This window comes from Denticeps clupeoides, chromosome 18 (genome assembly GCF_900700375.1).
Source record: "Denticeps clupeoides chromosome 18, fDenClu1.1, whole genome shotgun sequence".
NCBI lineage: Eukaryota > Metazoa > Chordata > Actinopteri > Clupeiformes > Denticipitidae > Denticeps > Denticeps clupeoides.
The window spans coordinates 679,464-695,866 of record NC_041724.1 but is presented as its reverse complement, the minus strand read 5'-3'; the positions used below and the strand labels follow the sequence as shown (position 1 = coordinate 695,866).

The 16,403-nt window shown below is 51.4% G+C and overlaps 1 protein-coding gene across 8 annotated transcripts in view; it reads right to left on the bottom strand.

Moving 5' to 3' along the window:
* The window catches only part of enox2 (ecto-NOX disulfide-thiol exchanger 2), a 180,980-nt gene that overhangs the window by 29,183 nt on the left and 135,394 nt on the right, over positions 1-16,403 (bottom strand). For 7 of the 8 annotated variants that reach the window (XM_028960941.1, XM_028960945.1, XM_028960943.1 and 4 more), the window contains 3 exons: positions 15,780-15,911; positions 6,633-6,788; positions 5,513-5,563 (listed from right to left, as the gene is read on the bottom strand). In XM_028960941.1, the coding sequence (XP_028816774.1) occupies positions 5,513-5,563; positions 6,633-6,788; positions 15,780-15,911 (339 nt within the window). The remainder of the gene's footprint in view (positions 1-5,512; positions 5,564-6,632; positions 6,789-15,779; positions 15,912-16,403) is intronic. The other variant, XM_028960946.1, reaches the window with a different exon arrangement.

The following is a 16,403-nucleotide window of genomic DNA, read 5'->3' as shown; positions in this document are numbered from 1 at the left end:
CATCATGAATGTTCGCATGATTAATTGGCCGCCTCTGTAGGTAAATGGGCCCCAACGCGACTGGGATCTGTGGCCGAGCAGCGAACGAAGGGCCAAAGGGCGAGAAGATCCATCACCACGTGGACGCCGCTGCCGCTCTCGCAACTGTTTTACGCTGCGAATTAAAGTCACATTTTTGCCCGGCTGACGTTGGCATCGCTCGCGGGAATAAAACAAACAGAATTAATATGAACGGCGCACAGACGCAATAAAGTGACAGGTCTGAAATGAATCAGACTAATGCGTCTTCTTTATTAATTCCAGAGGAGACGTACGTGTAATTCCTCCGTCTGTCAACCAGCATCAGCATAAAGTGCACGCGGAGACGCTCCCGGCTAATTAAACCGACCTCCTTCGCCACCGCGCAGGATCTACAGAGTTAATCTCTGACGGATCAGACATTTCATCCCCCAGAAACGCAATTAGCTCCGTCTGGGCTGCCGCGAGAGAGTAATCAATGGACCCGCGGTTCCGGATTATAGCCAATCGCCGCCCGTCTGAAGGAGGACTGTCACGGTCGCCGGCGTCTGGAAAGTTATGGATTTATGGAATACCCCCTGAAACCTGCCCGTGCGGAATGCTGGCCCTGCTTCGTACGAGAGAAAAGAAGAGCTTCTTCATGTTCCGTTCTTCAGGAACAGCGGGAGGAGGCCGCATCCATAAACCAGGGAGACTCCGCCGGGCGCGGAGCCGCATGTCAGCCGGATCTCATCCAAACCGACGGAGTTGTGAAAACGGTGAAAAGTCCCGTCAGGTTCTGATCCACTACGCAACTCCGAGTAGCGCTCGAGACGTGACGTGATGGAGAATAACCTGCCAGTTGGTGAACCAAATCGATAAAAAAGGGTGTGAAATCCCCCCTGGTCCAGCGCTCCCGCTGACTGGTTGCACCACCGATATCGCCGTGGCCTTCCAGAACAAAACTTTACGGTTGTAGTGTTTCATCTCCGAGCTGCTGTGCTGAAAAAGAAACCAGTTTACGAAAATATAACGATTTTCGCCTCGAAAACCGGAGTCTAGACGTGACCTTTTTGTGACCTTGGTTTAGTCCGGTGTGAGACTGTGGTGGCTCATGGTAAATATGCTCACGTTTCCGACTTCACATCACACCCGTCCACGCCCTGTAACGCCACACCCCATCCTTCAGCGCCCCGCTCAGCCAAATCCCTGTTTACGGTGTTGTTATTTTTCCGAGACGCCGCCTCCCCTCGTCCTCCGGTTGCCGCGGCGACCTGCGGCTGTGCCGAAGGTCAGCCGTCTGACAGCGCGGCCTTATTATAGCGGCTTGTTATCGCAGAGCCGGAGCAGCGGCCACGCTAAAGGGCATCTTCCAGATGGCGCCGACCCGACTGCCGGCCTTCTGCACCTTCCGATGGCGGCTCGATAACCGGCCAGTGGGGCCAGTGGTGGAAGCGGCCCCGTAATCAGAAGGTTGCCGGTTCCAATCCCCATCTGCCAAGGTGCCACCAAGGTGCCACTGAGCAAAGCACCGTCCCCACACGCTGCTCCCCGGGCGCCTGTCATGGCCGCCCACTGCTCACCAAGGGTGATGGGTTAAATGCAGAGGGCACGTTTCACTGTGTGCACCGTGTGCTGTGCTGCTGTGTATCACAAGTGACAATCACCTCACATTTTTCTTTTTACCGAGGGAAACGCAAGGAGGGAAACGTGCCCATTTGGACGTGTGGAGCGCCGGCCCGGCGACTGATTTGTTTTTACAGCGAGGCTCTAGACTGGAGTGGGGCGCCGCGCGGCGCTGCTTCGATTGTTTGAAGCGGTTCGCTTCATATCTGCCATCGTGCACAACACGGCAAGAGAACCTCTTATTTTGACGCTCCGTGAGCGCCGGCACAGACGCGGCATTTATTTTCACCCCCGGTAATAAACACCTGACAAATGAGGCGCCAATAACGTCGCATCAATTTTCTCTCCTCGATGCAACAATTCCACATCAAAAGCTGCCTCACGCAGCCACATTTCAGCCACGCACACGGACGAAGACGGATTTTATCACCGCTACCCACCCGTACAGAACTACTCCGCTGATACACACGAGTACGTCCATTTCCTTCCTTCATGCCAGCGATTAGTGGGCTGTAACCAGAAGGTTGCTGGTTCGAATCCCGATCCGCCGAGGTGCCACTGAGCAAAGCACCGTCCCCACACACTGCTCCCCGGGCGCCTGTCATGGCCGCCCACTGCTCACCAAGGCTGATGGTTAAATGCAGAGGACAAATTTCACTGTGTGCACCGTGTGCTGTGCTGCTGTGTATCACATGTGACAATCACTTCACGTTAAACTTGATGAAGGCCCCGTGGCCACACCTGCTCCCCGGGCGCCTGTCATGGTGCCCACTGCTCACCAAGGGAGATGGTTAAATACAGAGGACACGTTTCACCGTGTCACCGTGTGCTGTGCTGCAGTGTTTCACAATGACAGTCACTTCACGTTCAGTAGTAGAATCAAAGTTTAGGTGATGATCACTGTTTGAGGCTGGTTGCGAGTCGCTTGGTTGGTCCCGCCCCTCACACGTGTTCCGTTTGAAATGAGAACCGTTTGAAGGCTAACAGGCCCCGTAAATAACTCCGGCGGCTCCCAGGCCAGGCTCGGCGGGGCGCAGCGCCCGCGAGGAGGTGTGCGGAGGAGCGCAGCGTGTTCTAGACGTCCACCGCGGAGGGGTCCGAGCTGATAAGCTGGAAACGCCGCAGTGGCGCTCGGGTCCCCGCCGCTGCCGTTTGTCTTCCTGGAAGCGATAAGCAGGCAGGCGTTTCAAGCCCTGCGGTGCTGATCGCAAACACTCTTCACACGGAACCCGCCGAGGCCGCCACCGCGTTCTCACCCAACAGCTGCGGGTTCTACAGAGGACGCGCATGACAGAAAATGATGGGACGCATTGCTGATCCAAACAAACAAAAACTGTCGTCTGGATACTAGAGCGTTTCAACTCAACCCTGTAAATGAGGGTGGGAGTCTTACAAATGTGTGTGTTGTGTGTGTGTGTGTGTGTGTGGGTGTGTATTTGTGAAGTGATTGTCACTTGTGATACACAGCAGCACAGCACACTGTGCACACAACAAAATGTGTCCTCTGTATTTAACCATCACCATGACAGGCGCCCGGGGATCAGTGTGTGGGGACGGCGCTTTGCTCAGTGGCACCTTGGCGGATCGGGACTCGAACTGGCAACCTTCTGATTGCGGGGACGAATCCTTAACCGCTAGGCCACCACTGTGTGTGTGTGTGCGCATGTATGTATGTATGTGTGTGTGTGTGTATGTGTATGCATGTGTGTGTGTGTGTGTGTGCACGGACAAGGTGTGTGCACGGATGAGCTCTGACACAGATGAGGTTTGATGCGTCTCCTGCAGCCGCCAGTCAGACAGCGTGACGGGTGTAAAGGTCAGTCTCAGGCCCGGCGCCGGGGCACCTCGGGGTGCTGCTGCATCGCTGATGGAGAACATACGGAACCTGCTGTGACGATGACAAGTGCACCGAGAACAGGCTGCTGACTCACACACACACACACACACACACACACCAAACACTAATACAGAAACACACACAGACACAGACACACTGAGACACCTACACGTAAAACATGCACACGGGAAATATCATCTGTATTATAAACATGTAAACCTTAAAAAAATAAACCTAACCTTAGAATCCAAAGCCTAATCAATTGGCTGTTGCTTTTTAGTATCTGATCAGTTTTCCCAGTGAAAGAAAAAAATGATTGTCATTGTAATACACAGCAGCACAGCCCATGGTGCACACAGTGAAATATCACCCTTGACAGGCGCCCGGGGACCTTCATCAAGGGGACCTCAGTGGCACCTTGTTGGATTGGGATTCGAACCGGCAACCTTCTGTTTATGGGGCCACTTCCTTAACCGCTAGGCCACCACTGGCCTCACAGATGCCCCCACATCTGCTGAAATGGCTCCTATATGAGCACAACAGATACACACACCTCTCGTCAGTCTCAGCCGGGTGGGGACGGGTGCCAGGACTGATCTGGGGCCAGTGGTGTGAGGCATTGTGGGACTAATGCCGTTGGTAGATTACAGAAGTCTGTTTACAGGGACTTTTTGGTTTCGTGGTTCTTCAGTATTGCCCCCAGAGACACTCATTTAACTTCTCCTGAAGGGATGGAGGGATGTGTGGAGGGATAAAACGTAAAGGTTGTGATACCCTCCTCCTGCTCCTCCTTTTAGGTTCCTCAGGTCCAGTAAATCAGAGCGGCAGGGGTCATGGGCTCTTAAATGAACCAGACAGGCGGCTGTTATGCCCTCACTGTCGCGCCGCCATCATAATCTGCGCCGTCCCCTCACAGCACTAATGGGGTGGGACCGCACCACATATCACGGACCTCCAGCGAAGATCTTTTCATCAGACTTGCGGCCTGAAGCACCCTTGTTCTGATCAAGCAGCGGCGAGCGGGATAGGGGCGGAGCCAAGAAACCGAGGAGAGGGTACGAGATACAATGACTTAAATTCCAACCCGCCTTCTCATTGGCTGTGGGGAAATGTTGTTGATATTCATGAGGGTAATAATATTAATAAAAAATAATATTCATATTCACTTCTTGAAGTGCAAGAATAAAGTTGCAGTAATCAACTGCATGGCGAGCCCGCCCACTGGTGAGAGGGCAACCATGTTTTCATGGGATTATGGGTAATGAGAGCTCCAGCGCGCTTCCTGGGAGGTTCTTGCGCGTTGCCTGGTGCGGTCAGGTGGGTAAAAGGACACCTCTCTCGTCGTCCTGCGCGTCGCTCTGAGACAAGAGAACGAGTGGTGACCGAGCCCCTGTATGACAGCGATTCTTCTGGGTCCTCTGTCCCCTTTGCTTTTTGAGAGATGAAGAACAAACACGGCGTTCGATAGTGTTGATATAGAGCGCTGGGGTTCGGGGTCTGAGAACGCACCGCCTGGTCCTGACCTGTCTCACACCACAAACCATCAAAAAACGTCCCGATGATTAACAAAGCGCCCCGTTTAACCAGTGAGGTGACCTCGACAGGAAGGTCGGGGGGATATTCCCACTGCGGGAGTGTCTCCGCTCCCACATCGGATTGCATCAGGGGGAGTCGGGAACCGTCTCTCTCAATGTGATGTAACATCATGAGGTAATAACTATGTAATGAACATAGTGTATTTATGTGTAACTAACTGTATCTAATGACAACTTGACTTTATTTTTATTTTATTCATGTGCAGTAAATTACAGTGCATGAAAGGAGACGTATTAGGCATGTAAAGTAAAAGAAATTGAATTATCAATGACCTTCTGTGTAGATTCACTGATCTCGATCCCGCTGTACTAATCACTGAAACACGGTCACCTCTGTACACACACACACACACACACACACACACACTGGTAGGTGTTTTTGAGATCTATGCAAAACTTCTAGCTCTTTAAGGTGAGAAAAAGTACAAGATCAATAAGTAAATAAAGTATTTGGCACCGGATGTCTGAACTGAGGCCCTGAGGTGGTGGCCGCTGAACACTGTGCAGTCTGTGATTAGCGCGGTGTTAAGCCAAAACACACACACACACACACACACACACACACACACACACACACACACACACACAGAGGGAGAGAGAGAGAGAGAGAGAGCAGGTAATTAGTGTCCCTCCTGACCCCCGTCTGTAGGGAAGATGGAGATCTCCCACCTCCCCGGCCAGCGAGGCATATTCTACATGTCCTGTCTGCAGAGAGGTCATTGGACCAATTACAGGCCTCCATCCCCCTCAGATGGACCATGAATGCTGATGGGACGACATCCTGCACTCGTCTCCGCTCCCTCACTTCCATCATCTGTCCACATGTTTAAAAGGAGCGAGGTCCCACTCGACTCCATTTACCTAAATTATTCCCGCATGATATTCTGTGCCCTGCCGGGATAAAACATGCATTCGTAGAATTTCACTTGGTCTAATGAGGATTTTCTGCCTGCACTGGTAAAAAAAAAAAAAAAAAAACTCCAGTAAAAACTGTTTAAAAACGAATGTGAGCAGCATTGATTTCTGGGAAACAGGCACATTAGTGTTCCGGTATTAAATGCTCACTTTAAATTTTCTGGATGCACTTTGTCTGTGATTATAAAGGTCTCAAATCTTGGCAGCAAAACAAATCAAACGCTTCAATCTCAATCAAACCACTCGCTTATTCAGTTTACGAATGAAGGATGTCGTGATTGGTCCGTCCAAAGACGTATCTCTAAGCATGCTTATGTATGGTCCAGAAATGTTCTTCCTGGACCCAGACCTTAGAACCCATCACAATTATTATGTCAAGTCAATATTCCCCCCTCCAGCGGGTCCCTAAGCTGCCAGCATAATTCAGAACCTCAGACAGAAATGAAAGAGACGTTTTTTCTTGCTCTGCTCGGCGGCCGAAAGTCAATACGGTCATTTAAAATGCATGAGAGTGGAGAAGAATGCTTGTCGATGCATAAATGCTAACTGGAGTGTGAGATGGAGGCTGGGATGAGACGTATCTGTCAACGCTGATCCCAGGTCAGCTAGACCATACATGGCAAGGGGGACACCGAGAATGGAGCGTCTGCAGAGGGTCTTACTGGGGTTGGGCGGGAAGAGGGTGCAGCTCTTGCAGTGGATGATCTCCTTGACGACGGGCATGTCTTGAGAAATGGGTGGCGGCACGATGCCTAGGCCAGGCAGCATGGGGTTCATTGGGGCAATACCAGTCATCATGCCAAGGCTCGGGTCGAAATCTGGGGGGCACAGAAATGCAAAAAATACAGCATGGGTGAAATTATAACCATAATTCTACAGCCACCATACATATTTAACCTCGGTCACAGCAATAAAATATAATGTGATACGTATATTTGGCCGTTTAAAATGGGCACGTTAATCGAGATTCATTCGAAATGGCATTAATGCAGCTGGGTCGTATGTGTGCACGTGTGAATGTACTGCTCAGGACCGAGACTCTTTCAAACACTTGTCTCTGCAATCGTTTTAAAATGATATAGCAAGCTTTAGTTTAAAGAAATCCTGATTTGTTGTGATTATTTTTTATTGATTGATTTGTGGTAAGAGAGTGTAAATGAAGGGCACCGCAGCAAACATTTCCAAACGACTACCCCCTTATTTCTGTCGATTGTACGTCTTGTTTGTAAGTCTTTTTCTATTTCTCCTTTAGTAACAGTAGTTTAGCACGGCACCGCCGGCTGAAGCCAGAACCGCCGAGGAAAAAAAAGCCAAAAATACAGCGAGCGCCGGCGCTCATTAATAAATAAAACTGCATCTCAACTCATCCCCTCATGCCGCCTATATTGACTCAACGCTCTGACTGTTTGTGCTGGCCTTTGCCCACAGAAAACACACACACACACACACACACACACCGCTGGCTTCTGCTAAAACACACACAGCCCACGTGAACGGGTTTCAAGTCCACAGATTCTTTCATTTACAGCCATTGATGTGGAGGACACAGACACGCACGTCTCACAGCAGAGAAAATGAACCCCGAAATAAACAGAAATAACCGCGTCAGGAAGTTACGAGCGGGCGACCCCGTGGCGCCTCTGCCCGCCTCTCGTGGCGCAGCCACCGGAATTCCAGAGTGGAATGTGATTGTCATGGTGAATCACTGCAGCACAGCACACGGTGACACGGTGAAACGTGTCCTCTGTATTTAACCCTTGCTGGTGGGCCACCACTGCCCCAACGATGGCGGCGCCAGATGGAGCGAGTGATGTGGAAGTGAGAGACGCCGTCATATTAGAATTCCACTGCAGCACAGCAGCACCCAGGGGCTCCGGCCAACTTCGAAATTCCATCCCTGCATTCCGACGCGGCGCAGCTGATGCAGACGGAGGATAGGCGGGGTCCGGCGGGGTCCGGCGGGGTCCGGCTCGGTGGAGATTAAAGAATCGACGCCGCCCGCAGCAGAGCGGAGGATGCGGGGTCGCGGAGAGCAGGATTTATCTGACCGGGGATCAGCTATCAGCTCCGAGCTGCCGGAGGGGCAGGGCGTCGGGGGCGAGGCGAAGGCCCGCCTGCTGATCTCAGATCAGAGGAGGCCAGTGCTTTAAATACGTCTTAAAAAACGTCATGTCTGTCTGGGTGAAGCCGGCCTCTGGCATCTACAAGTCAGGAGCTCTCGCCGTGTGTGTGTACGACGGCCTTTCATGTGACTTGGCGCCGGCAGGTGCGACTCGGTGCCCCTCGGTACAGTCTGTACCCGGGCGCCGTGGTAATGGGCACAGGGCTGATGAATTATTCAAGCGGCTCTCTGGTCGGAGAGGACGCGGGTTTCCGGGTGCCGCGGCCCGCCTGAACGGGGCGTGTGCATATTTATTCATGGCTTTCCCGGAACACCCCAAAACGCGCCTTTCAGGTGAGCCAGAGGAAGATCCGCGTCGATCAAGGTGGACGTTACTTTCCATTTAAGCCCCATCTCGCTCGCCGGCCGTGACTCACAGCGCGGAAATTATTTACGGATCCTTATTCCCTGGAATCTTCCGGCAAAGCGGAGCGGAAGGAAGAGGCGTGGGCGGAGTGCAGGGGAGAACGTCACCGAGGGCCACCAGGCAAGAGAGAGCCTGCGGGGACATACCAGCGAACACGTCTTTATTAGAATAAAGTAAAAAAATGACCAGTTCCAGTACAGGACCGAGTAAATAAAGCAGCACAGCACACTGCGCGCACAGTGAAATTTGTCCTCTGCATTTAACCATCACCCTGAGTGAGCAGCGGGCAGCCATGACAGGCGCCCGGGGAGCAGCGTGTGGGGACGGGACCTTCATCAAGGGGACCTCAGTGGCACCTTGGCGGATTGGGATTCGAACCGGCAACCTTCTCATTACGGGGCCGCTTCCTTAACTGCACCATGTGTGGATCCCATAAAAACGCAGTAAATTAGTCATTTGATTTTATAGATAAAACGTAAAACTACGTGTAAAATACAATAAAATAAAAGAGAGAAATGAACAGCAGCGCGGTCAACTGGACTGAAGCCAACATGCAACATCAAAGCAGCAAGTAAGCAGCTTATTTAAACGATAAAGAGAATTAGATGCGACGTCAGCAATGCGAACAGATCTGAGAACGTCCCATCATCACAGCGGGCGGCATGGAACCTGCATCTAAACCTGCAGCACCATTTTCTCCTCGCCGCGAGGCTCCGGTTTCTCCCGGAACAACAAAGAGCGGCGGGTCCGGCTCAGGGAGGACAGGAACAGCAGGACAGGATTTGTCCGCTTCGAGCTGGGATAGCGGATTAAAAAGCTCGTCTGCTGACCACAAGTCTCCCCAAAAGGCCGTTCTGCTGCACAGAGACCTGGTCGCTTCTGAACACCCTGTTCCACGCCTGTGCTGAGGTTTTCTACGTTACACGGGATTGCGCGTGTTCGTGTTATTGTTCGAACCGCATCCTTAAGTCCTGCAACATCCTGGACGTGGAGAAGTTATGGTTCTCAGTGCAGGAGTGCATTTTTCTGCAGCCCGATTCAGGAACATGCAGGGCACTCTGGGTATTCTCTAATAAGCCGCGAAGGTCCGATCCAAAGAGCATTTATTTTATATGTATACATATTTAATTTTCATTATATTAAAACATATATGCACATGTAGCACCACCTTTTTAGTATGTTCTGTCTTACAAAGCTCAACGATCCGGTACAGACGGTGCCAAGGAATCCTAGCAGGAGAACGTGAAACCACGCCCGGATTGTACAACGGGCCGTACGTGGAGGAGAGACTCGTCCTTTAAATCACAATCAGTCCAGTGCAGCTAGAGGAAGAGTGAGAAGAGAGTGTGTGTGTGTGTGTGTGTGTAAGAGACAGAGATGCAGGGAGGAACTGTTTATGCATTCACGGCGCCGCGCGAGCTGCTGCTGCTTCTGCCGCGCTCCACACATCTTGCCTTAGCCCTCGAATCGCCGGCCCTAATCAGAATCCAAACAACAAATCAATGACATCAGTGCTCCGAAGAGGGTCATCTGCTCTCATTACACGAGTCCCCGCCCCCCCGCCGGAGGCAGTCAGGCATCCGCGGCGTTCACCTGGCGTTTCACAGCCGAGCTGCAGCCCCCGCAGTCGCCCCGACTTCCGCCGCGCCGACGCCTCCATGCCGCGGTTAATCAGGCCGCGTGGCCCGTGTGACGAGATCCACAGCTCATATTTCATATCATGAAAAAATTTATTCTTCAGAAACCAACTCAACCCAACTGTAGAAGCCAAATGTCGTGTTGTTAACGGTTGTAACATCCAGGGTGGAACACCGGGTGGCGCATGCACCTATTCAGGTATAAAGGTACCAAACTCTAGGTTGTTGGTAGGTGTTTGACCCGGAAGGGCAAAGGGTTTTTGACCAGGACAACCCTACGCCGGCGCTTACGGACTGCTTGCACGAGCGCTTACACCAACGCTCAGGCCACGCCTAAAGGAGGACTGTTTGCTGTGCTGCCTACTGCTGAACTAACCGGTGATATTCGCATAAATGGACATTTTGTATTAGACGTTAAGATTCGTTCAATTGCGTAGCTTATAATGGAACCGGAGAGTTTAGCAACATTACCATCAGTGGGGCAGTGCTGGCCCTAGCGGTTAAGGAAGCGGCCCCGTAATCAGAAGGTTGCCGGTTCGAATCCCGATCCGCCAAGGTGCCACTGAGGTGCCACTGAGCAAAGCACCGTCCCCACACACTGCTCCCCGGGCGCCTGTCATGGCCGCCCACTGCTCACTCAGGGTGATGGGTTAAATACAGAGGACAAATTTCACTGTGTGCATCGTGTGCTGTGCTGCTGTGTATCACATGTGACAATCACTTTCATCAAGCGCATCAGCCAGGCCACATCCCCTGTCAGGCACCTCAGTAGTTCGGTAACAGTCCCCCCGGAGCAACTTAAGGTTAAGTGTGGTAGTAAGTGGGATTTGAACCTGGGTCTTCTGGTTCACAGGCGAGCGTCTTAACCACTAGGCTACTACCACCCCTTTAATTCCTAGGTAATAATTCCTTGGTAATAGACCAAACTCCTTTAACACCAACTATTTCACTCTATTATTATTATTCATAATATTCTATCATGGCTAGAACCTTGATTAACGTTTTGTAACAATACTGTGTTCTTTTTTTTTTTTTTTACTAGGTAAGAAATGAATAGAAAACCGTCTGATTCTATAAAACACAAGTTCAAGTGTTCAACAGTGTACTCCATGTAACACCAAAGTTATGGGAAGTTTTATATGAAGCATTTATAAATGGTTTGTAACAGCTACTTTGTCATTTTCTTTATCATTTGAACGTTTGGAAAAAGTCAAAGTGTACAATTTGCATACAAGCATGTTGTCTTTTTTCGTCCTAGACACGTGCATAAGGTGAAGATCACACATTTTCACCATCACACCTTTATTTGGTTTGAACACAACCGTGACAAATGCTACTGTAAAGTTACGCCGCCTTTTATTTGGCCGCTATAGAAAACAGATGTGAAGCGGATTTATGGCACCGCTCTCGCCGCCAAACTCGAGGGCCAGCCTGGCTTCACATTCGGCGGTTTTCTGCTGAGCTCAGCGCCAAGCTCCCCGTTAGAACAAAAAAAATAAAGCGTCCCGAAAGCTTCAGTGCCTGCAAAGTGCCCGGCCGGGAACAACGGCCCGATTCACGGTGCACGTGGCAGAGGTGGGTGTGGCCACTGGGGATGCCAGGAGGGGGGCAGGGTGCTGCGGCTTCATGAAAAGCGAAGTGTGCGCAGGCAGAAATTTGACAAATGTTCTGGAAAAAAAGACCCATTTATACAGCTGGCTGGATGGTCAAGGGCTGATCCGTTTGGATTGGTGACCGTCCCAAAGCCCCTGTCCTTCGTAGTATAACAGTCCAGGCTAAAAAGCATTATAGCAACAATGTGAAAGACAAATAAATGTAATGCTAATATTATCTGTGCATTCCAGAGGGGCTGCGTCTCTGACGCGGGGGAACGTGGGGAGAACCTTGTTGCTGTAAGAAATGAGAACATAACTAAAATCTGGGTCAGCCTTGTCCTCTACACTCAGGTGTAGGAGAAGGAGAAATGGGTCAGACACTCAGGTGCTGGAAGATTCACAGAGCATCTAGGAAGGGACCACAACCAACCATATTAATGTTCTAAAACAACAAAGGCTGTAGCATGTGGTGTGTGTCACACCCAACATGTTGCATGTTGCTGTTGGTAGTGGGCGTGGTCACATTCGCTGGAATTAAAGCGCCTGATAACCTGCATGTTGGTGTTGGTAGTGGGCGTGGTCACGTTGACTGGAATTAAAGCGCGTGATAACCTGCATGTTGGTGTTGGTAGTGGGCGTGGTCACGTTGACTGGAATTAAAGCGCGTGATAACCTGCATGTTGGTGTTGGTAGTGGGCGTGGTCACGTTGACTGGAATTAAAGCGCCTGATAACCTGCATGTTGGTGTTGGTAGTGGGCGTGGTCACGTTCACTAGAATTAAAGCGCCTGATAACCTGCATGTTGGTGTTGGTAGTGGGCGTGGTCACGTTGACTGGAATTAAAGCGCGTGATAACCTGCATGTTGGTGTTGGTAGTGGGCGTGGTCACGTTTACTGGAATTAAAGCGCCTGATAACCTGCATGTTGGTGTTGGTAGTGGGCGTGGTCACGTTCACTAGAATTAAAGCGCCTGATAACCTGCATGTTGGTGTTGGTAGTGGGTGTGGTCACGTTTACTGGAATTAAAGCGCCTGATAACCTGCATGTTGGTGTTGGTAGTGGGTGTGGTCACGTTTACTGGAATTAAAGCGCCTGATAACGTGCATGTTGGTGTTGGTAGTGGGCGTGGTCACATTCACTAGGAAGTAAAGCGCCTGATAACCTGCATGTTGGTGTTGGTAGTGGGCGTGGTCACGTTCACTAGGAAGTAAAGCGCCTGATAACCTGCATGTTGGTGTTGGTAGTGGGCGTGGTCACGTTCACTGGAATTAAAGCGCCTGATAACCTGCATGTAGGTGTTGGTAGTGGGCGTGGTCACGTTCTCTGGAATTAAAGCGCCTGATAACCTGCATGTTGGTGTTGGTAGTGGGTGTGGTCACGTTCGCTGGAATTAAAGCGCCTGATAACCTGAATGTTGGTGTTGGTAGTGGGCGTGGTGTTAGCAGTGTAGTGAACGGAGGGAAACGGAGACGGACACTGTGATACACCTGGACATGTCACATATAGACAGGAGGGGGTTAAAATAGTCCAGAATGAGGACATGTTGTTTGAGAGCTGTCAATCATGCATACAGGCTCCTCCCCTTTTTAAATTTTTAAACATACAAATAACTAGAGACTAGATCTGGTTATTTCTGGAACCCAGAAGATGTAATACATGTAATGGCAACACCAGCAAACACTCCCTCTGTGCTGAATGTGAAATATATCACCAGAACACCTGAAGTGTTCCTGTTGGACCGTTGTTTACACTGAATACTCGGTGTATATCTGTAATGATGGTTTCATATTGGTGCATTGCTCACTGTTCTGCATGTTAGTGTTTGCGGTAGTTAGTGGAAGGCGTGTATGTTCCTGTGTAGAAGTGAGAGCCCTGGGACCGTAGCCGAGCCAGAGATCCACTACACCAGCCAAATGTGACCGTGCTGTTAGGACAATATTGAAAAATGAGCGCGGTGTTAACACACCTCTGGACATCCTGCAGACTCCACCGGCGAAGGAGGTCAGCCATTAGCCATGAATTATAAATACCGGCAGAGTGCAGGACGCTCTAATGGAGTGGGGGTTTTTTTTTTGCCGTAATTTTAATGGATGAGAGGCTGCAGGAGAGGAGAGGAACGCTTATCTCTGGTGGAACCTTGGCTCCCCACGCCACTGGAAAGTTTAGATTTATTTTAAAAAGCAATACCGGGCTGCAAACCATCCAAACCATCCAGAGGATTGATATCCACCATGATCCGCCCAGTTCGTGTGTGTGTGTGTGTGTGTGTGTGTGTGTGTGTGTGTGTGTGTGTGTGTGTGTGTGTGTATTTTTGCACGCAGAGATGAATAAAGACGACGCACGTGCACGCGAGGTGGAGATGAAGATTATTTGTCATAATTTCCGCCGCGCAGCAGAACGCTGAGGCAGCATCGCCAGGTCAGTAATTAAGTTGCAGGGAAAAGTTGGGCTTTATCGCCGGCGTGGGGACCGGGGGGGGGTGAACAGCTGCTCCCTCCGGTGATTAATGAGGGGAAAATGGCCAATCCCGGGGCAGCTGCCACGCCTTCCTCCACACGACCCCAGACAAGGACAGGTGAGTAAACCACACTGGCCGATCCACAAACATCCATCAAACGCGCTAAAACTTTACTTTCTAGTAACGACCTCGTACGTGACCAGTGGTAGTGATTCGATGGTAATGACACTGTATTCAAAAGTTGGTTGCGATTAATATAAAAACTATACATAAACTATACATTGCTGTGGTGACCTAGCGGTTAAGGAAGCGGCCCCGTAATCGGAAGGTTGCCGGTTCGAATCCCGATCCGCCAAAGTAACGTCCCCACACACTGCTCCCCGGGCGCCTGTCATGGCCGCCCACTGCTCACTCAGGGTGATGGTTAAATACAGAGGACAAATTTCACTGTGTGCACCGTGTACTGTGCTGCTGTGTATCACAAGTGACAATCACTTCACTTTTTTTTATTGATTTGTGGGTTCATTGTATTGTGGAAGCCATTATCGCTCCAGCCATCGTCACGCGGCCCCGAGGACAGGAAGTAGGTCGTGGGAGGGACATGATTGGCTGGCTCGTCCCTCCCAGGGGAAATCAGTCATGTGACGTTTACGAGGCTCGGCCCTGCTCACGGCTCAGCGATCAAGGGGCTCCCGGAAGAAAGAAGCCGCTCGGCGTCCCATCCCACGGGGACCTTCGACGACTTCGCTCGGCCTGGAGACTCGGCCAGTCCGGCAGATGCGTTGACGGAAGCGCGCGTTTAAACCCCGCCGCGGTGGTGAGTTATAGTGAGTGCGGCGAAGTCGTTTTAATAAGAAAGGAAGGGCGGAAAACGCGGCGCCGCGGCGACATTAATCACCGCAGATGGGACAGCGGCAGCGGCTCGACCAACACTAACATTAGCGTGATGGATGGCGGAAAAGGAAAAACAGAGAGGAAAACCCGACGTGCGCTGCGCCGCTGGAAAGCGCCTGGTTGTGTTTCATTTAATATTTATTTCGCCGCCGCCGCCGCGTCAGGGGTCCATCAATCCTCCGAGCCCCCTTTCCCACGCCTGTCGTACGCCGAAGAGGCCGTTTCAACGGCAGTTCGAGTGGGTGCGGTCAGGGATTAGTGTCGCCCCCCCCACGCGTGGGCACTAGTCTTCACTTGGCCAGTGTGTGAGTGTGTGTGTGTGCGTGTGTGTGTCAGATCTATGACACCATGCGGTGCAGCTGTGGCCACCTACCTGCTTATTAAAATAGAATGGAGCGGGTTCGAAACCTCCCCCGGCTGGGAATAGACTCGTATCGGCGTGGTCCTGAGTCAGCGCGGGAAAGTGGCCGACGTCGGCAAGTCATGGGAGAGGAAAGGGGGGGCTGCCTGGGATGCTGCCCGACATAATACACTCACACACACACACACACACACACAGCAGCCATTCTGCGTTCGCCCACACACTTCTCTGGGCCATAAATCTCAGCTTAACTCGGGCATTAACGCGGCGGCGGCGGAATCACGGAGGAGACGCGTCTCCAGACTCGGTCCCTGCACGGCCTGCCGGGGGACGTACCTGACATTAAGGCCTGGCCCGTCATTCCCATGGGAGCCATTCCCAGGTTGTTCATGGCGGTGGCCCAGGCGCTGGGGTCGGACATCGGCATCGCCATCGGGCTGGAGTCCAGGCTCATGTTCCGAACACCTTCTGCAACAGACCAAAACGCGACCGTAATGAGAAGAACACGCAGATACGACATTACGGTGTGTGTGTGTGTGTAAGAAATGGTGAGCGAGGCATAGAAAAGGGAACATTATATACGAGTCAAGCAGAGCCGCAAATCACTTGAGCAGATTCGGCAAGATTCCCCGACGCTTTGTGGTTAATAGCCTCGGCTCACCGGCGGGGTGTTGCGGCAGAGAGGAAATTACCATGTGAATTAGGAGCAGCCAGAGCTGGGGAGGGGCGCGTTATTTTATGCTTTGTGGGTCTTAAGAGTACAGAGGGCGGCGCGCGGCTTCGCCGGGTCGGCCGGGAGAAGATGCCGCCTCCTCCTCCCGGACGCTGCGCATCTGCTCTGTTTTGCTCTGTTTCTTTAATGGGTGCAAGTAGCCTAGCAGGTAAAACACTCGCCTACGAACCAGAAGACCCAGGTTCAAATCCCACTTACTACCATCGTGTCCCTGAGCAAGACACTTA